A 27,026-nucleotide genomic window follows, 5' to 3' on the forward strand; every position below is an offset into this window, starting at 1 on the left:
TAGCAATACCTACCGTTACGCGCCCTACATAGCAATACCTACCGCAATAGCATAGCAATACCTACCGTTACGCGCCCCCTACATAGCATAGCAATACCTGTCATGCCGTTACCTACCGCATAGCAATACCTACGCGCGCGCCCTACATAGCATAGCAATACCTACCGTTACGCGCGCCCCCACATAGCATAGTAATACCTACCGTTACGCGCGCCCTACATAGCATAGTAATACCTACCGTTACGCGCGCCCTACATAGCATAGTAATACCTACCGTTACGCGCGCCCTACATAGCATAGTAATACCTACCGTTACGCGCGCCCTACATAGCATAGTAATACCTACCGTTACGCGCGCCCTACATAGCATAGTAATACCTACTATTACATAGCATAGTGTTACGCGCGCCCACATATATAGTAATACCTACTATTACACGTGTACTGCATAGTAATACCTACTACACGTACTATATACTACTATTACACGTACTATATAGTAATACCTACTATTACACGTGTACTATATAGTATAGTAAACTTGTTTTTGCAGCTTCCAATGAATTCCAAACCCAAACTTTGACCCAAACATTTTTCCTCAAAATTGTTCTAATAATGTGCAAGCTATCAAAGAAGGTGGTCACCACTCCTCCGCTAATTAGTGAAGCTCCACTCATAAAAGGATTGATCTCTGACCTCAGCAGCGATACCAACCCTAATGATGCCATTAGTGAAAAAACAGCCGAAATTGCGAACGCTCTCCGAAATCAACCATCAAACACAGGCTTTGTGACGGTTCTCTCCACTTTAGCACTTCTGTATCGCCATCAAGGTTGGCATCGGTCCAATACTACAGTGCACAAGCCGAAGCACGTGCAAGACGTGGCTAACATGAGGATGCAGGCGGAGAGACGTGGCTAACATGAGGCCGCAGGCGGAGAGACGTGGCTAACATGAGGACGCAGGCGGAGAGACGTGGCTAACATGAGGACGCAGGCGGAGCGACGTGGCTAACATGAGGACACAGGCGGAGCGACGTGGAGTGTACTGGAAGAGGTGGGGAGACATGGCTAACATGAGGGTACGCATGGCTAACATGGCGGAGCGACGTGGCTAACATGAGACGCAGGCGGAGCTACCTGTGGCTAACATGAGGACGCAGGCGGAGCGACGTGGCTAACATGAGGACGCAGGCGGGCGGTGGACGTGGCTAACATGAGGGACGCAGGCGGAGCGACGTGGCTAACATGAGGACGCAGGCGGAGCGCGTGGCTAACATGAGGACGCAGGCGGAGCGACGTGGCTAACATGAGGACACAGGCGGAGCGACGTGGCTAACATGAGGACACAGGCGGAGCGGTGGCTAACATGAGGACAGGCGGACACAGGCGGAGCGGCGTGGCTAACATGAGGACACAGGCGGAGCGACGTGGCTAACATGAGGACACAGGCGGAGCGACGTGGCTAACATGAGGACACAGGCGGAGCGGAGAGACGTGGCTAACATGAGGACACAGGCGGAGCGACGTGGCTAACATGAGGACGCAGGCGGAGAGACGTGGCTAACATGAGGACGCAGGCGGAGAGACGTGGCTAACATGAGGACGCAGGCGGAGAGACGTGGCTAACATGAGGACGCTAACAGGGCGGAGAGACGTGGCTAACATGAGGACACAGGCGGAGAGACATGGCTAACATGAGGACACAGGTGGAGAGACATGGCTAACATGAGGACACAGGTGGAGAGACATGGCTAACATGAGGACACAGGTGGAGAGACATGGCTAACATGAGAGTACAGGTGGAGAGACATGGCTAACATGAGAGTACAGGTGGAGAGACATGGCTAACATGAGGACACAGGTGGAGGTGGAGACATGGCTAACATGAGTGTACAGGTGGAGAGAGTGGGGAGACATGGCTAACATGAGGGTACAGGTGGAGAGACATGGCTAACATGAGTGTACAGGTGGAGAGAGGTGGGGAGACATGGCTAACATGAGGGTACAGGTGGAGAGACATGGCTAACATGAGAGTACAGGTGGAGAGACATGGCTAACATGAGTGTACAGGTGGAGAGAGGTGGAGAGACATGGCTAACATGAGGGTACAGGTGGAGAGAGGTGGAGAGACATGGCTAACATGAGGGTACAGGTGGAGAGACATGGCTAACATGAGGCCACAGGTGGAGAGACATGGCTAACATGAGGCCACAGGTGGAGACATGGCTAACATGAGGCCACAGGTGGAGAGACATGGCTAACATGAGGCCACAGGTGGAGAGACACGGCTAACATGAGGCCACAGGTGGAGAGACACGGCTAACATGAGGCCACAGGTGGAGAGACATAGCTAACATGAGGCCAACATGGAGGGGAACCACGTACAGGTGGAGAGACACGGCTAACATGAGGGTACAGGTGGAGAGACACGGCTAACATGAGGGTACAGGTGGAGAACACGGCTAACATGAGGGTACAGGTGGAGAGACACGGCTAACATGAGGGTACAGGTGGAGAGACACGGCTAACATGAGGGTACAGGTGGAGAACACGGCTAACATGAGGGTACAGGTGGAGAGACACGAATGAGGGTACAGGTGGAGAGACACGGCTAACATGAGGGTACAGGTGGAGAACCACGGCTAACATGAGGGTACAGGTGGAGAGACACGGCTAACATGAGGGTACAGGTGGAGAGACACGGCTAACATGAGGGTACAGGTGGAGAGACACGGCTAACATGAGGGTACAGGTGGAGAGACACGGCTAACATGAGGGTACAGGTGGAGAGACATGGCTAACATGAGGGTACAGGTGGAGAGACATGGATAACATGAGGGCACAGGTGGAGAGGACTGAGCAACTATTAAGAAAAGCAGGAAATGAAAACATTCTGCTAGCCGAGGAACTGCGTTTGAAATCTGAACAATTAAAAGTAATTGAAAATACTTATGACGATGAACGAGCACAAACTCTTCAACAAAATCGTTGTCTCCAGGAACAACTCGATTTAGCCAAAACTAAATACGATGTAGTCCACTTCAAACTAGATAAATCTGTTCGAGTTATCTACAAACAGGAGAGCTCAATTTGATAACATGCAGGCAGTTTTGTTGAACGTTACTCAGAGTAACACGGTTCTACTCAAAACGCTGCAGGCCAAAGACCATCAGTTAATGACCACAAGGACAAAGTTGGATGACAAATCAGCAGAACTCATTGAAGTCGCTGACCAAATGAATGATGAAAGAACTCAAATGATGAAGATGGAAATATTGATTTCTAAGCAGGCGGAAGGAAATCTCATCACTGAATCTCTCGCTCCACTCAAGACCTCTACCTGCAAACCATGACGGATAAGTTTGAGAACTAAAGTAGCAAATGCGTGTCCAAAATCAGTACTCTAAGTGCTCAAGTGGACTCTGCAATGCAGCAGAATACCACCCTTAGGTACCATCTGGAGGAAGTCCAGAATGGTCACGCTCTACAGCGTCCAAGCAACCGGAGCCCGGTACTCACAGGAGTGAAGACGATAGGTTTCAGACATTGCCTCCATCATGTGTCCCTCAGTCTTCTCCTCTCGGCCATTCGGCACTGAGTAATATGGCGCCTCTTGGCCAACAAAGCACAGCTTCTCCTCTTGGCCATTCCCCACAGGATGAAGCCGCCGACTTGACACGGAATACCTTGACAAACTCATCAAGAATTTCCCCACCTTAGACCCCGTTCCAGGTCAGCCAAACGATACTGAGACGTTCCTAGCTGACATAGAGGACGCGTTGGGTCGCTAGCCGAATGCTACGGGTTCTGACAGGGTTTACCTGTTGAAGAGAACGTCGAATTGACACGTGACAAGGTTAATTTGCCTACAACAGCAACACGTGCTAAATGACTACGCTAAACTTGCCACAGCTTTGAAATTTGAATTCAGTGGTTCCAATAACCACTGCAGTCGACATAACTGTAAAGTACGTTGCCATCAAAACGACTACCGCTACAATCGACCTGTTCGCTACGTTCCTGCACCCAACCCACACAAAGTGTCAGAGCACAAGGGTAACAAAGGGTTGAAGGACGATCAAAACGTAGACCAATGTTCTCCGGAAGTGTTGACCACATCACTAAAGCCCAACATCTCCATGTTGGTAAGGTAATGGGTCTCTAAGTGTTTACCACATCACTAAAGCACATTCATGTCTCCATGTTGGTAAGGTAATGGGTCTAAGTGTTGACCACATCACTAAAGCCCATTCATGTCTCCATGTTGGTAAGGTAATGGGTCTCTAAGTGTTGACCACATCACTAAAGCCCAACATCTCCATGTTGGTAAGGTAAAGGGTCTCTAAGTGTTTACCACATCACTAAAGCACATTCATGCCTCCATGTTGGTAAGGTAATGGGCCCCTAAGTGTTGACCACATCACTAAAGCCCAACATCTCCATGTTGGTACGGTAATTGTTCTGTAAGTGTTTACCACTGAAGGTTTTCAAAAGTTTTAGCTATTTTGTCATTTTGGTATTGACAAGGTCAAGTGTCATAAAGGGGGGATGTTTGAGAATAAGACCCGCATTCTGAACGCATATAAGTGAACCATTTTAAATATCTTGTGCTCATCTAATGAACACTCCACTAGATGATGCATCATGGGGGAATAAAACATTGTAAAAACAAATACTGTAGTTTTTACAGCAACTTGAACAAGTGTTACGGTAATGAGAAATATGTCAGACTCTTTATGAGAATCACCTCTTTCACCACTTGATTTAGAAACCTCATTTCAATGGTCCATTATTCCTTTCATGGAAAGGCATGTTGAACACTATTAAAATATATATTTTTTTAACAAATCACTTCATTTCAAAAGCTCATTCACAATGTGACAGAGAGACCTAAAACCAACTTATGATCGTCCACAGGGTAGGTTTTCCCATGGGATTATTCACCCTATGGTTTACCCAAAAAGCACTTACACGTTTATATATAAATATTAGTAACTTTACAATTTCAACACCCCGTCTTCAAGCATGTGACCTAGCAATCTTCAAGGACTGAAGATTTTGTGTCCCCGTTTTTAAGACACTACTTACTGGCGTTACTCAGACCTCCCGTCTCCTCTTCCTCCTCCTCCAACGTGCCAGTAATCTTCTCCACCATCTTCACTCTGAAAACTCCTTCCTCCTCCACTTTCACTCTGAAAGCTTCTTTCTCTGTCACAGTAACTTCTTTCTCTTCTTCTTTCACAGTAACAGCCTCATCCTCTACTTCTTGTTTAACTGTGACAGCCTCTTCTTCAGCAGGAGTGGAGTAGCAAAGTGAACTCATGATCAAGGAATGTTAGCTCGCTAGCTACTTAGCATTAGCGATTAGCCTCGTGCAAAGCTAACTTAGCCAGCTACCTGACAAACAACGTAAATATTAACGTTACATTAAATGGGCCAACAAATAGACACGGCAGACGTATGTTTAAAACACAGTAACCGTTGTTTTCGGCAATGTTGGCTACGGAGGTGGCCGACCTTCTGTTGTTTTACTGTTGATGAAGTGTCCGTCCACTACATTAGACGTCACACAAGCGGTATCGCCTGAAATCTGCACACCGCCATCTGCTGACTGGAGTGGGTAACGCAGTTGTATTTATTTCATTTTGGAGCGGCAAACATTTGTTTCATTGAAGTGTAATATTTTATGTAAACATACAGAGACGCGAGTGTTGATGGATTAGTGCAGATTTTGTAAAGAGATAATTTAAATACTAAGACAACAGTAGTAGGCCTGATTACCAATGACGAGACATCTAGAAAGCTTGGACCTAGAGACTGAAAAAACAGCTTCTATCTCAAGGCCATCAGACTGTTTTTGAACTATCACTGAGCTGGTTACCGCTCGGTTACTCAACCCTGCACCTTAGAGGCTACCGGCGTATGTACATAGACATGGAATCACTGGTCACTTAAACATTGGAACATTAGTCACTTTAATAATGTTTACATACTGTTTTACTCACTTCATATGCATATACTGTATTCTCCTTATTACTGTATTTTAGTCAAAGCCACATTGCTCATCCTAATATTTATATATTTCTCAATTCCATTATTTTACTTTTAGATGTGTGTGTATTGTTGTGAATCGTTAGATACTACTGCGCTGTTGGATCTAGGAACACCAGCATATCGCTACACCCGCAATAATATCTGCTAAATATGTGTATGTGGACAATACAATTAGATTTTATGTTACAGCACATCCGCATGAGCATTTAAGCCCAGGTTCATGCAGCGCTCTATCGCTGCACCAAACAAAAAAATATGTAACTTTCTCTTAGGAAAGATTAGCGATAGAGTGGCCTGTCGGCTCATACTGAATTATTCCACTGTTCTGTCGGTCGCAACAGACTTCAGTCTGAGACTGACATCATTGAAGTCGATTGTGGTGACGTCTAAATGAGGGGTGTTGTACAAAACAAAGTAATCAACGATTGGCTCATCTCCAACCAATCAGAGTAGCAACACCAGACGAACCCTCACTCACAAACTAGCGGACCAATGGAGACTCATTGTTCACGCCTCCCACTAAAAACCCCACCCTTCATGGGAAAATAATGCCAAAACTCGCATTCCGAAAGACTGGCAATGAAAGAACACGAACAGCGTAACCCAGTTAGTACATGCAGGCAAGAGCGCAGGCAAAATGTATTCAATAGGATTGGTTGCTGGGAAAGTTGAACTGAAAACGATTTCTGCATTCGATTTCAAATTTGGATTTTAATCATTTGTCATTGAGTTTGCTCTCGCCTTAATTATTTGCTTTACAAGTTTTTGTGTTTTGCTTTTGATATCTTTTTCCATTATTTGTATTCCTTAATTTTTAAATATGTTTACATTCACAACTTTATTTTTCATTTGCACGATTTATTTAATTTTGAATTCAATACACATGGCGTGAATTTGACTCCATAGGAGTCTGCTGCAGAATTGAGAGCAGTTGTATGAAACCAATCAGTACGTTTTATTTATTTTTTATTTTACCTTTTTTTTAAACTAGGCAAGTCAGTTAATTAAGAACAAATTCTTATTTTCAATGACGGCCTAGGAACTAGTGGGTTAACTGGTCTAGGAACAGTGGGTTAACAAAGCTCTTAACCCTGCCAAGCTGCTCTTAATTGTTCCCTTTGATGAATTGTGGAACAGTCTTATTCCGTTAGTACTTTATTTAGTATGTTAGTTAGTTCGTACCTTAGTCACGTGCGATATCTCAGACAGCACTGGCCTGATTTTGACGAAACTTGGGTGAATGATGCCTCTTGCCATAGAGATCTGGCATTTACAAAATTACACTGATTGGCCAGATGTTGGCGCTGTAACAAGATAAACCCATTTTAAAGTCCCATCTTATTCCATTTTGTTGAGGAACATTCCATTGTTAGTTACGAATTCAACATAATTCAAGTGAAATTAGTGTTGTAAATATGTATGGTATAAATTACAGTGATGTGTCTTTGCAATTACAGTTTTCTTGTTAATTTCAGCCTCGTATTTCTCTTTGGCTTTTGTTTGTCTGTCTTTCCTCTTCGTGACATTCATACGTCTTTGTGCCAACAACTTGAAATGGAACTCCATTTAAATAGGAGCCTTTTCCTCTCCCAACTGTTGTTTTCCTGTTAAAGGCTGGGCATCTGGTGAAGGTCAACAACATGATATATTACTATTAGAATGAAAGGCTGGGCATCTGGTGAAGGTCAACAACATGATATATTACTATTAGAATGAAAGGCATCTGGTGAAGGTCAACAACATGATATATTACTATTAGAATGAAAGGCTGGGCATCTGGTGAAGGTCAACAACATGATATATTACTATTAGAATGGAAGGCATCTGGTGAAGGTCAACAACATGATATATTACTATTAGAATGAAAGGCTGGGCATCTGGTGAAGGTCAACAACATGATATATTACTATTAGAATGAAAGGCTGGACATCTGGTGAAGGTCAACAACATGATATATTACTATTAGAATGAAAGGCTGGGCATCTGGTGAAGGTCAACAACATGATATATTACTATTAGAATGAAAGGCTGGGCATCTGGTGAAGGTCAACAACATGATATATTACTATTAGAATGAAAGGCATCTGGTGAAGGTCAACAACATGATATATTACTATTAGAATGAAAGGCATCTGGTGAAGGTCAACAACATGATATATTACTATTAGAATGAAAGGCATCTGTTGAAGGTCAACAACATGATATATTACTATTAGAATGAAAGGCTGGGCATCTGGTGAAGGTCAACAACATGATATATTACTATTAGAATGAAAGGCTGGGCATCTGGTGAAGGTCAACAACATGATATATTACTATTAGAATGAAAGGCATCTGGTGAAGGTCAACAACATGATATATTACTATTAGAATGAAAGGCTGGGCATCTGGTGAAGGTCAACAACAAGATATATTACTATTAGAATGAAAGGCTGGGCATCTGGTGAAGGTCAACAACACGATATATTACTATTAGAATGAAAGGCATTTGGTGAAGATCAACAACATGATATATTACTATTAGAATGAAAGGCTGGGCATCTGGTGAAGGTCAACAACATGATATATTACTATTAGAATGAAAGGCATCTGGTGAAGGTCAACAACATGATATATTACTATTAGAATGAAAGGCTGGGAATCTCGTGAAGGTCAATAACATGATATATTACTATTAGAATGAAAGGCATCTGGTGAAGGTCAACAACATGATATATTACTATTAGAATGAAAGGCTGGGCATCTGGTGAAGGTCAACAACACGATATATTACTATTAGAATGAAAGGCATCTGGTGAAGGTCAACAACATGATATATTACTATTAGAATGAAAGGCATCTGGTGAAGGTCAACAACATGATATATTACTATTAGAATGAAAGGCATCTGGTGAAGGTCAACAACATGATATATTACTATTAGAATGAAAGGCTGGGCATCTGGTGAAGGTCAACAACATGATATATTACTATTAGAATGAAAGGCTGGACATCTGGTGAAGGTCAACAACATGATATATTACTATTAGAATGAAAGGCTGGGCATCTGGTGAAGGTCAATAACATGATATATTACTATTAGAATGAAAGGCATCTGGTGAAGGTCAACAACATGATATATTACTATTAGAATGAAAGGCTGGGCATCTGGTGAAGGTCAACAACATGATATATTACTATTAGAATGAAAGGCTGGACATCTGGTGAAGGTCAACAACATGATATATTACTATTAGAATGAAAGGCTGGGCATCTGGTGAAGGTCAATAACATGATATATTACTATTAGAATGAAAGGCATCTGGTGAAGGTCAACAACATGATATATTACTATTAGAATGAAAGGCTGGACATCTGGTGAAGGTCAACAACATGATATATTACTATTAGAATGAAAGGCATCTGGTGAAGGTCAATAACATGATATATTACTATTAGAATGAAAGGCATCTGGTGAAGGTCAACAACATGATATATTACTATTAGAATGAATGGCTGGGCATCTCCGTCCAGCTGATGACCGCTTCTTTAGCAGGGGGCGAGTAATTTCGTGAGCTCATGGTCGGTGATGTGCCACCATACTGCCACCTAGAGGGGTGGTGTTGGAACAGTTATTAAAGTCAAGGTTGGTGATTTAACTTTAACCTGCATTTATGGAACGTTTTCTCGCAAGTATCATTTTAATTGGCCGATTCCTCCCGATGACCCAGATGGAATCATGTGATACTTCCTTAACCAATAGGAAAGTCCCACCCAGTTGATGACCTGGATGGAATCATGTGATACTTCCTTAACCAATAGGAAGTCCCACCCAGTTAATGACCTTGATGGAATCATGTGATACCTCCTTAACCAATAGGAAAGTCCCACTCAGTTGATGACCTGGATGGAATCATGTGATACTTCCTTAACCAATAGGAAGTCCCACCCAGTTAATGACCTTGATGGAATCATGTGATACCTCCTTAACCAATAGGAAAGTCCCACCCAGTTGATGACCTGGATGGAATCATGTGATACTTCCTTAACCAATAGGAAAGTCCCACCCAATTGATGACCTGGATGGAATCATGTGATACCTCCTTAACCAATAGGAAAGTCCCACCCAGTTGATGACCTGGATGGAATCATGTGATACCTCCTTAACCAATAGGAAAGTCCCACCCAGTTAATGACCTGAATGGAATCATGTGATACCTCCTTAACCAATAGGAAAGTCCCACCCAGTTGATGACCTGGATGGAATCATGTGATACCTCCTTAACCAATAGGAAAGTCCCACTCAGTTGATGACCTGGATGGAATCATGTGATACCTCCTTAACCAATAGGAAAGTCCCACTCAGTTGATGACCTGGATGGAATCATGTGATACCTCCTTAACCAATAGGAAAGTCCCACTCAGTTGATGACCTGGATGGAATCATGTGATACCTCCTTAACCAATAGGAAAGTCCCACCCAGTTGATGACCTGGATGGAATCATGTGATACCTCCTTAACCAATAGGAAAGTCCCACCCAGTTGATGCTTTTTAATGGTGGAAACCCTCAATGTTCATGCCAAAATGTGTTCCATGTGTCTTAGAGTCCGACATCTCACTCTGTTTCTCATCTCTCTTCCCCAATTTAGATCAATTAGTCCTCTGTGTTTAGTTCACATAATATCATTTAAAAGTTTGCGTGAAGGTGTCTCTGATAGAATACAACAAATGTAGACATGAATAAATACATTTCTATAGCTTCCTAAATAGTTTTTAGAATGGTAGTGGAGTACCAAAATGGAGGCGCAGTGGCTTCAAAACAGCACCCCATTCTTCTCATCTAGTGCGTATATCATTGGTACCAACCCCTTCCCCCCAAACACACATTTCTCAACTAACCCGAGCCAACCCCCCTCCCCCCTGTTCTATTACCCAGGTCTGGTATTGGAGGTCATTCCACACTCTGTGTTCTACTCCCCAGGTCTGTTGTTGGACATTCCACACTCTGTGTTCTACTACCCAGGTCTGTTGTTGGACATTCCCCTCTCTGTGTTCTACTACCCAGGTCTGTTGTTGGACATTCCACACTCTGTGTTCTACTACCCAGGTCTGGTGTTGGAGGTCATTCCACACTCTGTGTTCTACTACCCAGGTCTGGTGTTGGACATTCCACTCTCTGTGTTCTACTACCCAGGTCTGGTGTTGGATATTCCACTCTCTGTGTTCTACTACCCAAGTCTGGTATTGGACATTCCACTCTCTGTGTTCTACTACCCAGGTCTGGTGTTGGAGGACATTCCACTCTCTGTGTTCTACTACCCAGGTCTGGTGTTGGATATTCCACTCTCTGTGTTCTACTACCCAGGTCTGGTGTTGGACATTCCACACTCTGTGTTCTACTACCCAGGTCTGTTGTTGGACATTCCCCTCTCTGTGTTCTACTACCCAGGTCTTTTGTTGGACATTCCACACTCTGTGTTCTACTCCCCAGGTCTGTTGTTGGACATTCCCCTCTCTGTGTTCTACTACCCAGGTCTGGTGTTGGACATTCCACTCTCTGTGTTCTACTACCCAGGTCTGGTGTTGGATATTCCACTCTCTGTGTTCTACTACCCAGGTCTGGTGTTGGACATTCCACTCTCTGTGTTCTACTACCCAGGTCTGGTATTGGACATTCCACTCTCTGTGTTCTACTACCCAGGTCTGGTGTTGGAGGACATTCCACTCTCTGTGTTCTACTACCCAGGTCTGGTGTTGGACATTCCACTCTCTGTGTTCTACTACCCAGGTCTGGTGTTGGAGGACATTCCATTCTCTGTGTTCTACTCCCCAGGTCTGTTGTTGGACATTCCCCTCTCTGTGTTCTACTACCCAGGTCTGGTGTTGGACATTCCACTCTCTGTGTTCTACTACCCAGGTCTGGTGTTGGAGGACATTCCACTCTCTGTGTTCTACTACCCAGGTCTGGTGTTGGATATTCCACTCTCTGTGTTCTACTACCCAGGTCTGGTGTTGAACATTCCACTCTCTGTGTTCTACTACCCAGGTCTGGTATTGGACATTCCACTCTCTGTGTTCTACTACCCAGGTCTGGTGTTGGACATTCCACTCTCTGTGTTCTACTACCCAGGTCTGGTGTTGGAGGACATTCCATTCTCTGTGTTCTACTACCCAGGTCTGGTGTTGGACATTCCACTCTCTGTGTTCTACTACCCAGGTCTGGTGTTGGAGGACATTCCATTCTCTGTGTTCTACTACCCAGGTCTGGTGTTGGAGGACATTCCATTCTCTGTGTTCTACTACCCAGGTCTGGTGTTGGACATTCCACTCTCTGTGTTCTACTACCCAGGTCTGGTGTTGGAGGACATTCCATTCTCTGTGTTCTACTACCCAGGTCTGGTGTTGGAGGACATTCCATTCTCTGTGTTCTACTACCCAGGTCTGGTGTTGGAGGACATTCCATTCTCTGTGTTCTACTACCCAGGTCTGGTGTTGGACATTCCACTCTCTGTGTTCTACTACCCAGGTCTGGTGTTGGATATTCCACTCTCTGTGTTCTACTACCCAAGTCTGGTATTGGACATTCCACTCTCTGTGTTCTACTACCCAGGTCTGGTGTTGGATTCTCTGGACATTCCCTCTCTGTGTTCTACTACCCAGGTCTGGTGTTGGACATACCACTCTCTGTGTTCTACTACCCAGGTCTGGTGTTGGAGGACATTCCACTCTCTGTGTTCTACTACCCAGGTCTGGTGTTGGAGGACATTCCACTCTCTGTGTTCTACTACCCAGGTCTGGTGTTGGACATACCACTCTCTGTGTTCTACTACCCAGGTCTGGTGTTGGAGGACATTCCACTCTCTGTGTTCTACTACCCAGGTCTGGTGTTGGAGGACATTCCACTCTCTGTGTTCTACTACCCAGGTCTGGTGTTGGAGGACATTCCACTCTCTGTGTTCTACTACCCAGGTCTGGTGTTGGACATACCATTCTCTGTGTTCTACTACCCAGGTCTGGTGTTGGACATACCATTCTCTGTGGATCTACTGTGTGCATTTTCTGATGTTTAATCAGATCTCTTAAATCAGAGTATCTCTTCTCACATTGATCACAGCTATAAGGCTTCTCTCCAGTGTGAGTTCTCTGGTGTGATATCAGGTTGGTTGACTGAGCAAAACTCTTCCCACATTGATAACAGCTATAAGGCTGCTCTCCTGTGTGAGTTCTCTGGTGTGATATCAGGTTATTTGACTGAGCAAAACTCTTCCCACATTGATAACAGCCATACGTTTTCTCTCCTGTATGAATTCTCAGGTGTGATTTCAATGAATGTGATCTGGAGAAAGTCATGCCACACTGTGAGCAGCGATAAGGTTTCTCTCCTGTGTGGATTCTCTGGTGTATTTTAAGTTCTGACGAAGAGGTGCATCTCTTCCCACATTGATCACAGTTGAAAAGCTTCTCACCTGTGTGAATTCTCAGGTGTAATTTTTGTGAATCTGATCTTGAGTAACTCTTCCCACATTGATCACAGTTGAAAAGCTTCTCACCTGTGTGAATTCTCAGGTGTAATTTTAGTGAATCTGATCTTGAATAACTCTTCCCACATTCAGAGCAGCGGAGCGGTTTCTTCCCTGTAGGTGTCCGCTGGTGTTTAATGAGGTATTCTGATCTGGAGAGGCTCTTCTCTGCTTCCTCAGAATCAGGATGTTGTTGAGGCTCCCCGGATGATCCACGGTAGTCATGTCTCTCTCCTGTGTGAACGACAAAGTCAGACGGTCAATGGAGTGAATGGTTAAATTATTTTACAAACTTTGGACAATTGTCTTCTAAGTATTTTGGGGGGGTTCGCTTTTGGTCCACCAGTCACCGTGGCAGGCAGATTGGGAGGAAAACAAACGACCATCCAAAATATTATTTTCCTCTATGACTACAAAATAATAAATAAAAATGAATAAGCAATTCTTTGTCATTGTTGTAAAAACAAGAAATGTAAATATGAAGTAATGTGGTATGTTAGTCAATGTCATTTTATTTTTAATGATATGAGTCTTTTAACCAATGTGGGTTAAAATAAGTAATTTGGACACAATAGTAATGATGAACAGTTCACCAAGTGAACATCAAGAATCAGCAAAGTGCCTCCATATCACTACACACCACACTGTCCCGACAGATACATATCACTACACACCACACTGTCCCGACAGATACATATCACTACACACCACACTGTCCCGACAGATACAATGCTGATTGGTGCAGTTCTATAGTTCTATAGTTCTTATAGTTCTATAGTTCTATAGTTCTATAGTTCCGACAGATACATATCACTACACACCACACTATCCTGACAGATACAATGCTGATTGGTGCAGTTCTATAGTTCTATAGTTCTTATAGTTCTATAGTTCTATAGTTCTATAGTTCTTATAGTTCTATAGTTCTTATAGTTCTATAGTTCTATAGTCCTGACAGATAAATATCACTACACACCACACTGTCCTGACAGATACATATCACTACACACCACACTGTCCCGACAGATACATATCACTACACACCACACTGTCCCGACAGATACATATCACTACACACCACACTGTCCCGACAGATACATATCACTACACACCACGCTGTCCCGACAGATACATATCACTACACACCACACTGTCCCGACAGATACATATCACTACACACCACACTGTCCTGACAGATACAATGCTGATTGGTGCAGTTCTATAGTTCTATAGTTCTATAGTCCTGACAGATACATATCACTACACACCACACTGTCCCGACAGATACATATCACTACACACCACACTGTCCCGACAGATACATATCACTACACACCACACTGTCCCGACAGATACATATCACTACACACCACACTGTCCTGACAGATACAATGCTGATTGGTGCAGTTCTATAATTCTATAGTTCTATAGTCCTGACAGATACATATCACTACACACCACACTGTCCCGACAGATACATATCACTACACACCACACTGTCCCGACAGATACATATCACTACACACCACACTGTCCCGACAGATACATATCACTACACACCACACTGTCCTGACAGATACATATCACTACACACCACACTGTCCCGACAGATACATATCACTACACACCACACTGTCCCGACAGATACATATCACTACACACCACACTGTCCCGACAGATACATATCACTACACACCACACTGTCCTGACAGATACATATCACTACACACCACACTGTCCCGACAGATACATATCACTACACACCACACTGTCCCGACAGATACATATCACTACACACCACACTGTCCCGACAGATACATATCACTACACACCACACTGTCCCGACAGATACATATCACTACACACCACACTGTCCCGACAGATACATATCACTACACACCACACTGTCCCGACAGATACATATCACTACACACCACACTGTCCCGACAGATACATATCACTACACACCACACTGTCCCGACAGATACATATCACTACACACCACACTGTCCTGACAGATACATATCACTACACACCACACTGTCCCGACAGATACATATCACTACACACCACACTGTCCTGACAGATACAATGCTGATTGGTGCAGTTGACTTATTATTATAGTTCTACGCTGACATGTATCACAAGGAGTACATGTGATCCTACGTTTATAGTTAGGAGCACACAAATATATTTAGGAGCACACAAATATATTTAGGAGCACATGTGATCCTACGTTTATAGTTAGGAGCACACAAATATATTTAGGAGCACATGTGATCCTACGTTTATAGTTAGGAGCACACAAATATATTTAGGAGCACACAAATATATTTAGGAGCACATGTGATCCTACGTTTATAGTTAGGAGCACACAAATATATTTAGGAGCACATGTGATCCTACGTTTATAGTTAGGAGCACACAAATATATTTAGGAGCGCACAAATATATTTAGGAGCACATGTGATCCTACGTTTATAGTTAGGAGCACACAAATATATTTAGGAGCACATGTGATCCTACGTTTATAGTTAGGAGCACACAAATATAGTTAGGAGCACACAAATATATTTAGGAGCACAACTAAAGTATGATTCTTTTAATGACATGTTTTTTTGTTGGGGTGATCCAGTTTCAGTGAAGCACATTTTCCCCTCAAATAGGTGTCATTAGGATAGACCAAAAATGTTCAGCTGTCCCTTTAAGGTGTGGTCCGATACCGTGGTAACAGGGTACTGGGTGTGTCTTTAACTGATAGATGAGGATGGTGATCTCTGATGTCTCTTCAATGGGAGCAAACTAACTGATATTGAATTGTAATCTCTGATGTCTCTTCAGTGGGAGCAAACTAACTAACATTGAAAAAGGCTGGGTATCTGTAGAAGCACTTTGTGAGATGTTATAAGTGTTTGTTTCTACATGGGCATCGTTGGTCTGAGGTTTTAGGTATCTGTAGAAGCACTTTGTGAGATGTTATACGTGTTTGTTTCTACATCGTTGGTCTGAGGTTTTAGGTATCTGTAGAAGCACTTTGTGAGATGTTATAAGTGTTTGTTTCTACATCAGCATCGTTGGTCTGAGGTTTTAGGTATCTGTAGAAGCACTTTGTGAGATGTTATACGTGTTTGTTTCTACATCGTTGGTCTGAGGTTTTAGGTATCTGTAGAAGCACTTTGTGAGATGTTATAATTGTTTGTTTCTACATGGGCATCGTTGGTCTGAGGTTTTAGGTATCTGTAGAAGCACTTTGTGAGATGTTATAAGTGTTTGTTTCGACATGGGCATCGTTGGTCTGAGGTTTTAGGTATCTGTAGAAGCACTTTATGAGATGTTATAAGTGTTGGTTTCTACATGGGCATCGTTGGTCTGAGGTTTTAGGTATCTGTAGAAGCACTTTGTGAGATGTTATAAGTGTTTGTTTCTACATGGGCATCGTTGGTCTGAGGTTTTAGGTATCTGTAGAAGCACTTTGTAACACTTGCTGATGTAAAAAAAATAGCTTTTTAAAATAGATTTGATTGATTGATGTCTTTAGAAAACATTACTTAGTGTATTAAAGTAGTCAATTTTTATTTTATTTTACCTTTATTTAACCAGACAAGTCAGTTAATTAAGAACAAATTCTTATTTTCAATGACGGCCTAGGAACAGTGGGTTAACTGCCTGTTCAGGGGCAGAACAACAGATTTGTACCTTTTCAGCTCGGGGGTTTGAACTCGCAACCTTCCGGTTACTAGTCCAACGCTCTAACTACTAGGCTACCCTGCCACCCCTACACTCTACCCTGCTTGTGACTTTTTAAAGTTGTTGCACTTTCAGTTTGTTTTGGTTGTGTTTCGGTTTGACGGTTTTTATGCTGATAGGGACTGAATGATAAATCATGTTGTTTTTATGCTGATAGGGACTGAATGGTCAATCATGTTGGTTTTTATGCTTATAGGGACTGAATGGTCAATCATGTCGTTTTTATGCTTATAGGGACTGAATGGTCAATCATGTCGTTTTTATGCTTATAGGGACTGAATGGTCAATCATGTCGTTTTTATGCTGATAGGGACTGAATGGTCAATCATGTCGTTTTTATGCTGATAGGGACTGAATGGTCAATCATGTCGTTTTTATGCTGATAGGGACTGAATGGTAAATCATGTCGTTTTTATGCTGATAGGGACTGAATGGTCAATCATGTCGTTTTTATGCTTATAGGGACTGAATGGTCAATCATGTCGTTTTTATGCTGATAGGGACTGAATGGTAAATCATGTCGTTTTTATGCTGATAGGGACTGAATGGTAAATCATGTCGTTTTTATGCTGATAGGGACTGAATGGTCAATCATGTCGTTTTTATGCTGATAGGGACTGAATGGTCAATCATGTCGTTTTTATGCTGATAGGGACTGAATGGTAAATCATGTCGTTTTTATGCTGATAGGGACTGAATGGTCAATCATGTCGTTTTTATGCTTATAGGGACTGAATGGTCAATCATGTCGTTTTTATGCTGATAGGGACTGAATGGTACATCAAGTCGTTTTTATGCTGATAGGGACTGAATGGTCAATCATGTTGTGTCATTTTGGAGTCTCTTTTCTCATTGAGACTATAATGTAAATGGAAGCAGCACTGAACTATAATGTAAAGTGTTAATGCCGTGTTCCATGAGAATCACCATGAGACTATAATGTAAAGTGTTAATGCCGTGTTCCATGAGACTATAATGTAAAGTGTTAGTGCCGTGTTCCATGAGACTATAATGTAAAGTGTTAATGCCGTGTTCCATGAGACTATAATGTAAAGTGTTAGTGCCGTGTTCCATGAGACTATAATGTAAAGTGTTAGTGCCGTGTTCCATGAGACTATAATGTAAAGTGTTAATGCCGTGTTCCATGAGACTATAATGTAAAGTGTTAGTGCCGTGTTCCATGAGACTATAATGTAAAGTGTTAATGCCGTGTTCCATGAGACTATAATGTAAAGTGTTAATGCCGTGTTCCATGAGACTATAATGTAAAGTGTTAGTGCCGTGTTCCATGAGACTATAATGTAAAGTGTTAATGCCGTGTTCCATGAGACTATAATGTAAAGTGTTAGTGCCGTGTTCCATGAGACTATAATGTAAAGTGTTAGTGCCGTGTTCCATGAGACTATAATGTAAAGTGTTAGTGCCGTGTTCCATGAGACTATAATGTAAAGTGTTAATGCCGTGTTCCATGAGACTATAATGTAAAGTGTTAGTGCCGTGTTCCATGAGACTATAATGTAAAGTGTTAGACTGCCGTGTTCCATGAGACTATAATGTAAAGTGTTAGTGAGACCGTGTTCCATGAGACTATAATGTAAAGTGTTAGTGCCGTGTAAATGTAAAGTGTTAGTGCCGTGTTCCATGAGACTATAATGTAAAGTGTTAATGCCGTGTTCCATGAGACTATAATGTAAAGTGTTAGTGCCGTGTTCCATGAGACTATAATGTAAAGTGTTAATGCCGTGTTCCATGAGACTATAATGTAAAGTGTTAGTGCCGTGTTCCATGAGACTATAATGTAAAGTGTTAGTGCCGTGTTCCATGAGACTATAATGTAAAGTGTTAGTGCCGTGTTCCATGAGACTATAATGTAAAGTGTTAGTGCCGTGTTCCATGAGACTATAATGTAAAGTGTTAGTGCCGTGTTCCATGAGAATGTAAAGTGTTAATGCTATAATGTAAAGTGTTAATGCCGTGTTCCATGAGACTATAATGTAAAGTGTTAATGCCGTGTTCCATGAGACTATAATGTAAAGTGTTAGTGCCGTGTTCCATGAGACTATAATGTAAAGTGTTAATGCCGTGTTCCATGAGACTATAATGTAAATGTTATGTTAATGCCGTGTTCCATGAGACTATAATGTAAAGTGTTAATGCCGTGTTCCATGAGACTATAATGTAAAGTGTTAGTGCCGTGTTCCATGAGACTATAATGTAAAGTGTTAGTGCCGTGTTCCATGAGACTATAATGTAAAGTGTTAGTGCCGTGTTCCATGAGACTATAATGTAAAGTGTTAGTGCCGTGTTCCATGAGACTATAATGTAAAGTGTTAGTGCCGTGTTCCATGAGACTATAATGTAAAGTGTTAATGCCGTGTTCCATGAGACTATAATGTAAAGTGTTAATGCCGTGTTCCATGAGACTATAATGTAAAGTGTTAGTGCCGTGTTCCATGAGACTATAATGTAAAGTGTTAATGCCGTGTTCCATGAGTAAAGTGTTACTATAATGTAAAGTGTTAATGCCGTGTTCCATGAGACTATAATGTAAAGTGTTAGTGCCGTGTTCCATGAGACTATAATGTAAAGTGTTAGTGCCGTGTTCCATGAGACTATAATGTAAAGTGTTAGTGCCGTGTTCCATGAGACTATAATGTAAAGTGTTAATGCCGTGTTCCATGAGACTATAATGTAAAGTGTTAATGCCGTGTTCCATGAGACTATAATGTAAAGTGTTAGTGCCGTGTTCCATGAGACTATAATGTAAAGTGTTAATGCCGTGTTCCATGAGACTATAATGTAAAGTGTTAATGCCGTGTTCCATGAGACTATAATGTAAAGTGTTAGTGCCGTGTTCCATGAGACTATAATGTAAAGTGTTAGTGCCGTGTTCCATATAAGACTATAATGTAAAGTGTTAGTGCCGTGTTCCATGAGACTATAATGTAAAGTGTTAGTGCCGTGTTCCATGAGACTATAATGTAAAGTGTTAATGCCGTGTTCCATGAGACTATAATGTAAAGTGTTAGTGCCGTGTTCCATGAGACTATAATGTAAAGTGTTAGTGCCGTGTTCCATGAGACTATAATGTAAAGTGTTATGAGCTATAATGTAAAGTGTTCCATGAGACTATAATGTAAAGTGTTAGTGCCGTGTTCCATGAGACTATAATGTAAAGTGTTAGTGCCGTGTTCCATGAGACTATAATGTAAAGTGTTAGTGCCGTGTTCCATGAGACTATAATGTAAAGTGTTAATGCCGTGTTCCATGAGACTATAATGTAAAGTGTTAGTGCCGTGTTCCATGAGACTATAATGTAAAGTGTTAATGCCGTGTTCCATGAGACTATAATGTAAAGTGTTAATGCCGTGTTCCATGAGACTATAATGTAAAGAGACTATAATGTAAAGTGTTAGTGCCGTGTTCCATGAGACTATAATGTAAAGTGTTAGTGCCGTGTTCCATGAGACTATAATGTAAAGTGTTAATGCCGTGTTCCATGAGACTATAATGTAAAGTGTTAATGCCGTGTTCCATGAGACTATAATGTAAAGTGTTAGTGCCGTGTTCCATGAGACTATAATGTAAAGTGTTAGTGCCGTGTTCCATGAGACTATAATGTAAAGTGTTAGTGCCGTGTTCCATGAGACTATAATGTAAAGTGTTAATGCCGTGTTCCATGAGACTATAATGTAAAGTGTTAATGCCGTGTTCCATGAGACTATAATGTAAAGTGTTAGTGCCGTGTTCCATGAGACTATAATGTAAAGTGTTAATGCCGTGTTCCATGAGACTATAATGTAAAGTGTTAGTGCCGTGTTCCATGAGACTATAATGTAAAGTGTTAATGCCGTGTTCCATGAGACTATAATGTAAAGTGTTAGTGCCGTGTTCCATGAGACTATAATGTAAAGTGTTAATGCCGTGTTCCATGAGACTATAATGTAAAGTGTTAGTGCCGTGTTCCATGAGACTATAATGTAAAGTGTTAATGCCGTGTTCCATGAGACTATAATGTAAAGTGTTAGTGCCGTGTTCCATGAGACTATAATGTAAAGTGTTAGTGCCGTGTTCCATGAGACTATAATGTAAAGTGTTAGTGCCGTGTTCCATGAGACTATAATGTAAAGTGTTAATGCCGTGTTCCATGAGACTATAATGTAAAGTGTTAATGCCGTGTTCCATGAGACTATAATGTAAAGTGTTAGTGCCGTGTTCCATGAGACTATAATGTAAAGTGTTAGTGCCGTGTTCCATGAAACTATAATGTAAAGTGTTAGTGCCGTGTTCCATGAGACTATAATGTAAAGTGTTAGTGCCGTGTTCCATGAGACTATAACGTAAAGTGTTAGTGCCGTGTTCCATGAGACTATAATGTAAAGTGTTAGTGCCGTGTTCCATGAGACTATAATGTAAAGTGTTAGTGCCGTGTTCCATGAGACTATAACGTAAAGTGTTAGTGCCGTGTTCCATGAGACTATAATGTAAAGTGTTAGTGCCGTGTTCCATGAGACTATAACGTAAAGTGTTAGTGCCGTGTTCCATGAGACTATAATGTAAAGTGTTAATGCCGTGTTCCATGAGACTATAATGTAAAGTGTTAGTGCCGTGTTCCATGAGACTATAATGTAAAGTGTTAATGCCGTGTTCCATGAGACTATAATGTAAAGTGTTAGTGCCGTGTTCCATGAGACTATAACGTAAAGTGTTAGTGCCGTGTTCCATGAGACTATAATGTAAAGTGTTAATGCCGTGTTCCATGAGACTATAATGTAAAGTGTTAGTGCCGTGTTCCATGAGACTATAATGTAAAGTGTTAGTGCCGTGTTCCATGAGACTATAATGTAAAGTGTTAGTGCCGTGTTCCATGAGACTATAACGTAAAGTGTTAGTGCCGTGTTCCATGAGACTATAATGTAAAGTGTTAGTGCCGTGTTCCATGAGACTATAATGTAAAGTGTTAGTGCCGTGTTCCATGAGACTATAATGTAAAGTGTTAGTGCCGTGTTCCATGAGACTATAATGTAAAGTGTTAATGCCGTGTTCCATGAGACTATAATGTAAAGTGTTAGTGCCGTGTTCCATGAGACTATAATGTAAAGTGTTAGTGCCGTGTTCCATGAGACTATAATGTAAAGTGTTAATGCCGTGTTCCATGAGACTATAATGTAAAGTGTTAGTGCCGTGTTCCATGAGACTATAATGTAAAGTGTTAGTGCCGTGTTCCATGAGACTATAATGTAAAGTGTTAGTGCCGTGTTCCATGAGACTATAACGTAAAGTGTTAGTGCCGTGTTCCATGAAACTATAATGTAAAGTGTTAGTGCCGTGTTCCATGAAACTATAATGTAAAGTGTTAGTGCCGTGTTCCATGAAACTATAATGTAAAGTGTTAGTGCCGTGTTCCATGAGACTATAATGTAAAGTGTTAGTGCCGTGTTCCATGAGACTATAATGTAAAGTGTTAGTGCCGTGTTCCATGAGACTATAATGTAAAGTGTTAGTGCCGTGTTCCATGAGACTATAATGTAAAGTGTTAGTGCCGTGTTCCATGAGACTATAATGTAAAGTGTTAGTGCCGTGTTCCATGAAACTATAATGTAAAGTGTTAGTGCCGTGTTCCATGAAACTATAATGTAAAGTGTTAGTGCCGTGTTCCATGAAACTATAATGTAAAGTGTTAGTGCCGTGTTCCATGAGACTATAACGTAAAGTGTTAGTGCCGTGTTCCATGAGACTATAATGTAAAGTGTTAGTGCCGTGTTCCATGAGACTATAATGTAAAGTGTTAGTGCCGTGTTCCATGACACTATAACGTAAAGTGTTAGTGCCGTGTTCCATGAGACTATAACGTAAAGTGTTAGTGCCGTGTTCCATGAGACTATAATGTACAGTGTTAGTGCCGTGTTCCATGAGACTATAATGTAAAGTGTTAGTGCCGTGTTCCATGAGACTATAACGTAAAGTGTTAGTGCCGTGTTCCATGAGACTATAATGTAAAGTGTTAGTGCCGTGTTCCATGAGACTATAATGTAAAGTGTTAGTGCCGTGTTCCATGAGACTATAATGTAAAGACTATAATGTAAAGTGTTAGTGCCGTGTTCCATGAGACTATCATGTAAAGACTATAATGTAAAGTGTTAGTGCTGTGTTCCATGAGACTATAATAAGAGGCCGGTGAGATTTTCCATACGCACAAAAGAAAAAGCTTATTTCTCTCAAATTTGTTTACATCCTTGTTAGTGAGCATTCCCTCTTTTTCCAAGATAATCCATCAACCTGACAGGTGTGGCATTTCAAGAAGCTGATTTAACAGCATGATCATTACACCTTGTGCTGGGCCACTCTAAAATTAGCAGTTTTGCCACATCAACACAATGTCACAGATGTTTCAAGTTTTGAGGGAGCGCGCAATTGTCATGTTGACGGCAGGAATGTCCACCAGAGCTGTTACCAGATAATTGAATGTTTATTTCTCTATGATAAGCCACCTTCAATGTTGTTTTAGAGAATTTGGCCTCACAACCTCAAACCACATCTTTGGCGTCAGGTGGGTGAGTGGTTTGTTGATGTCAACATTGTGAACAGAATGCCCTATGGTGGCGGTGGGGTTATGGTATGGTGTTATTATGGTATGGTGTTATTATGGTATTATGGTATGGTGTTATTATGGTATGGTGTTATTATGGTATGGTGTTATTATGGTATGGTGTTATTATGGTATGGTGTTATGTTATTATGGTATGGTGTTATTATGTTATTATGGTATGGTGTTATTATGGTGACGGTGTTATTATGGTATGGTGTTATTATGTTATTATGGTATGGTGTTATTATGGTATGGTGTTATTATGTTATTATGGTATGGTGTTATTATGGTGACGGTGTTATTATGGTATGGTGTTATTATGTTATTATGGTATGGTGTTATTATGTTATTATGGTATGGTGTTATTATGGCATGGTGTTATTATGGTATTATGGTATGGTGTTATTATGGTATGGTGTTATTATGTTATTATGGTATGGTGTTATTATGTTATTATGGTATGGTGTTATTATGTTATTATGGTATGGTGTTATTATGGTATGGTGTTATTATGGTATGGTGTTATTATGTTATTATGGTATGGTGTTATTATGGTATTATGGTATGGTGTTATTATGTTATTATGGTATGGTGTTATTATGGTATGGTGTTATTATGGTATTATGGTATGGTGTTATTATGGTATGGTGTTATTATGTTATTATGGTATGGTGTTATTATGGTATGGTGTTATTATGGTATTATGGTATGGTGTTATTATGTTATTATGGTGTGGTGTTATTATGTTATTATGGTATGGTGTTATTATGGTATGGTGTTATTATGGTATTATGGTATGGTGTTATTATGGTATGGTGTTATTATGGTATTATGGTATGGTGTTATTCTGTTATTATGGTGTGGTGTTATTATGTTGTGGTGTTATTATGGTATGGTGTTATTATGGTATGGTGTTATTATGTTATTATGGTGTGGTGTTATTATGTTATTATGGTATGGTGTTATTATGGTATGGTGTTATTATGGTATGGTGTTATTATGGTATGGTGTTATTATGGTATGGTGTTATGTTATTATGGTATGGTGTTATTATGGTATTATGGTATGGTGTTATTATGGTATGGTGTTATTATGTTATTATGGTATGGTGTTATTATGGTATGGTGTTATTATGGTATTATGGTATGGTGTTATTATGGTATGGTGTTATTATGTTATTATGGTATGGTGTTATTATGGTATGGTGTTATTATGGTATTATGGTATGGTGTTATTATGCTATTATGGTGTGGTGTTATTATGATATTATGGTATGGTGTTATTATGGTATGGTGTTATTATGTTATTATGGTGTGGTGTTATTATATTATTATGGTATGGTGTTATTATGGTATTATGGTATGGTGTTATGGTATTATGGTATGGTGTTATTATGGTATGGTGTTATTATGTTATTATGGTATGGTGTTATTATGGTATTATGGTATGGTGTTATTATGGTATGGTGTTATTATGGTATGGTGGTATTATGGTATTATGGTATGGTGTTATTATGGTATTATGGTATGGTGTTATTATGGTATGGTGTTATTATGTTATTATGGTATGGTGTTATTATGGTATGGTGGTATTATGGTATTATGGTATGGTGTTATTATGGTATTATGGTATGGTGTTATTATGGTATGGTGTTATTATGTTATTATGGTATGGTGTTATTATGGTATTATGGTATGGTGTTATTATGGTATGGTGTTATTATGGTATGGTGTTATTATGGTATTATGGTATTATGGTATGGTGTTATTATGGTATGGTGTTATTATGTTATTATGGTATGGTGTTATTATGGTATTATGGTATGGTGTTATTATGGCATGGTGTTATTATGGTATTATGGTATGGTGTTATTATGGTATTATGGTATTATGGTATGGGCAGGCATAAGCTACGGACAACTGACACAATTGCATTTTATCGATGGCAATTTAAATGCACAAAAATACTGTAACGAGATCACGAGGTCCATTGTTAGGCTTCTTTTTTAAAGGTATCTGTGACCAATAGATGCATATCTGTATTCCCAGTCATGTGAAATTCATAGATTAGGACCTAATTCATTTATATCAATTGACTGAAACTGTTGCATTTTACGTTTATATTTTTGTTTAGTATAAATAACGTTCACTTCCAGCTAGCTACTAATTCCGTTGCAGAAGAGGGGACAGTGGACGGTCCTCGGCCTTGCTGTAGCTACCGTTAGCTGTGCTCCGTGGTGATGGCACCATACTGCGATGCTGCATTCAACTGCACCGGTGAAACATTCAATGTTAGTAGCTACCGTTAGTTGTGCTCCGTGGTGATGGCACCATACTGCAATGCTGCATTCAACTGCACTGGTGAAACATTAACTGTTAGTAGCTACCGTTAGCTGTGCTCCGTGGTGATGGCACCATACTGCAATGCTGCATTCAACTGCACTGGTGAAACATTAACTGTTAGTAGCTACCGTTAGCTGTGCTCCGTGGTGATGGCACCATACTGCAATGCTGCATTCAACTGCACCGGTGAAACATTAACTGTTAGTAGCTACCGTTAGCTGTGCTCCGTGGTGATGGCACCATACTGCGATGCTGCATTCAACTGCACTGGTGAAACATTAACTGTTAGTAGCTACCGTTAGCTGTGCTCCGTGGTGATGGCACCATACTGCGATGCTGCATTCAACTGCACCGGTGAAACATTAACTGTTAGTAGCTACCATTAGCTGTGCTCCGTGGTGATGGCACCATACTGCGATGCTGCATTCAACTGCACCGGTGAAACATTAACTGTTAGTAGCTACCGTTAGCTGTGCTCCGTGGTGATGGCACCATACTGCGATGCTGCATTCAACTGCACCGGTGAAACATTAAATGTTACAACAACCCGTAGCTACCGTTAGCTGTGCTCCGTGGTGATGGCACCATACTGCGATGCTGCATTCAACTGCACCGGTGAAACATTAACTGTTAGTAGCTACCGTTAGCTGTGCTCCGTGGTGATGGCACCATACTGCGATGCTGCATTCAACTGCACCGGTGAAACATGCAGTGCAAAAAAATATAATAATAATAATAATAAATTCAAGTTTAAGTGTCACAGCAACCCGTAGCTAAGTTTTTTTGTTATT

At 41.1% G+C, this 27,026-nt stretch overlaps 2 protein-coding genes across 2 annotated transcripts in view; both read right to left on the reverse strand.

Annotated features, from left to right (window-relative positions):
* Positions 1–5,325, reverse strand: part of LOC124003130 (zinc finger protein 239-like) — a 37,516-nt gene extending 32,191 nt beyond the window's left edge. Inside the window, exon 1 of the mRNA XM_046311193.1 lies at positions 5,091–5,325. Coding sequence (XP_046167149.1) covers positions 5,091–5,325 — 235 coding nt within the window. The remainder of the gene's footprint in view (positions 1–5,090) is intronic.
* A 177-nt stretch (positions 5,326–5,502) lies between these two features.
* On the reverse strand, positions 5,503–26,142 carry LOC124003131 (zinc finger protein 239-like). The gene is made up of 3 exons (XM_046311194.1): positions 26,088–26,142; positions 13,067–13,791; positions 5,503–5,613 (listed from the first exon to the last, which is right to left on the reverse strand). Exons 1-3 carry the CDS (start codon positions 26,140–26,142, stop codon positions 5,503–5,505), a joined length of 891 nt encoding a protein of 296 aa, XP_046167150.1.
* Positions 26,143–27,026: the final 884 nt, after the last annotated feature.

This window comes from Oncorhynchus gorbuscha, linkage group LG18, assembly GCF_021184085.1.
Source record: "Oncorhynchus gorbuscha isolate QuinsamMale2020 ecotype Even-year linkage group LG18, OgorEven_v1.0, whole genome shotgun sequence".
In the NCBI taxonomy this organism is placed as follows: Eukaryota; Metazoa; Chordata; class Actinopteri; order Salmoniformes; family Salmonidae; genus Oncorhynchus; species Oncorhynchus gorbuscha.

What these genes read in the sequence shown, in the direction of transcription:
- LOC124003131 (XM_046311194.1), bottom strand. Translation starts at nt 26,142, where the DNA reads ATGGTGCCATCACCACGGAGCACAGCTAACGGTAGCTACAGCAAGGCC. An exon ending in CTACAGCAAGGCCGAGGACC is followed by an intron (nt 13,792 to 26,087) that starts GTCCACTGTCCC and finishes TCGTTCACACAG; the next exon opens with GAGAGAGACATGACTACCGT. An exon ending in CAGTAGATCCACAGAGAATG is followed by an intron (nt 5,614 to 13,066) that starts GTATGTCCAACA and finishes TACCCACTCCAG; the next exon opens with TCAGCAGATGGCGGTGTGCA.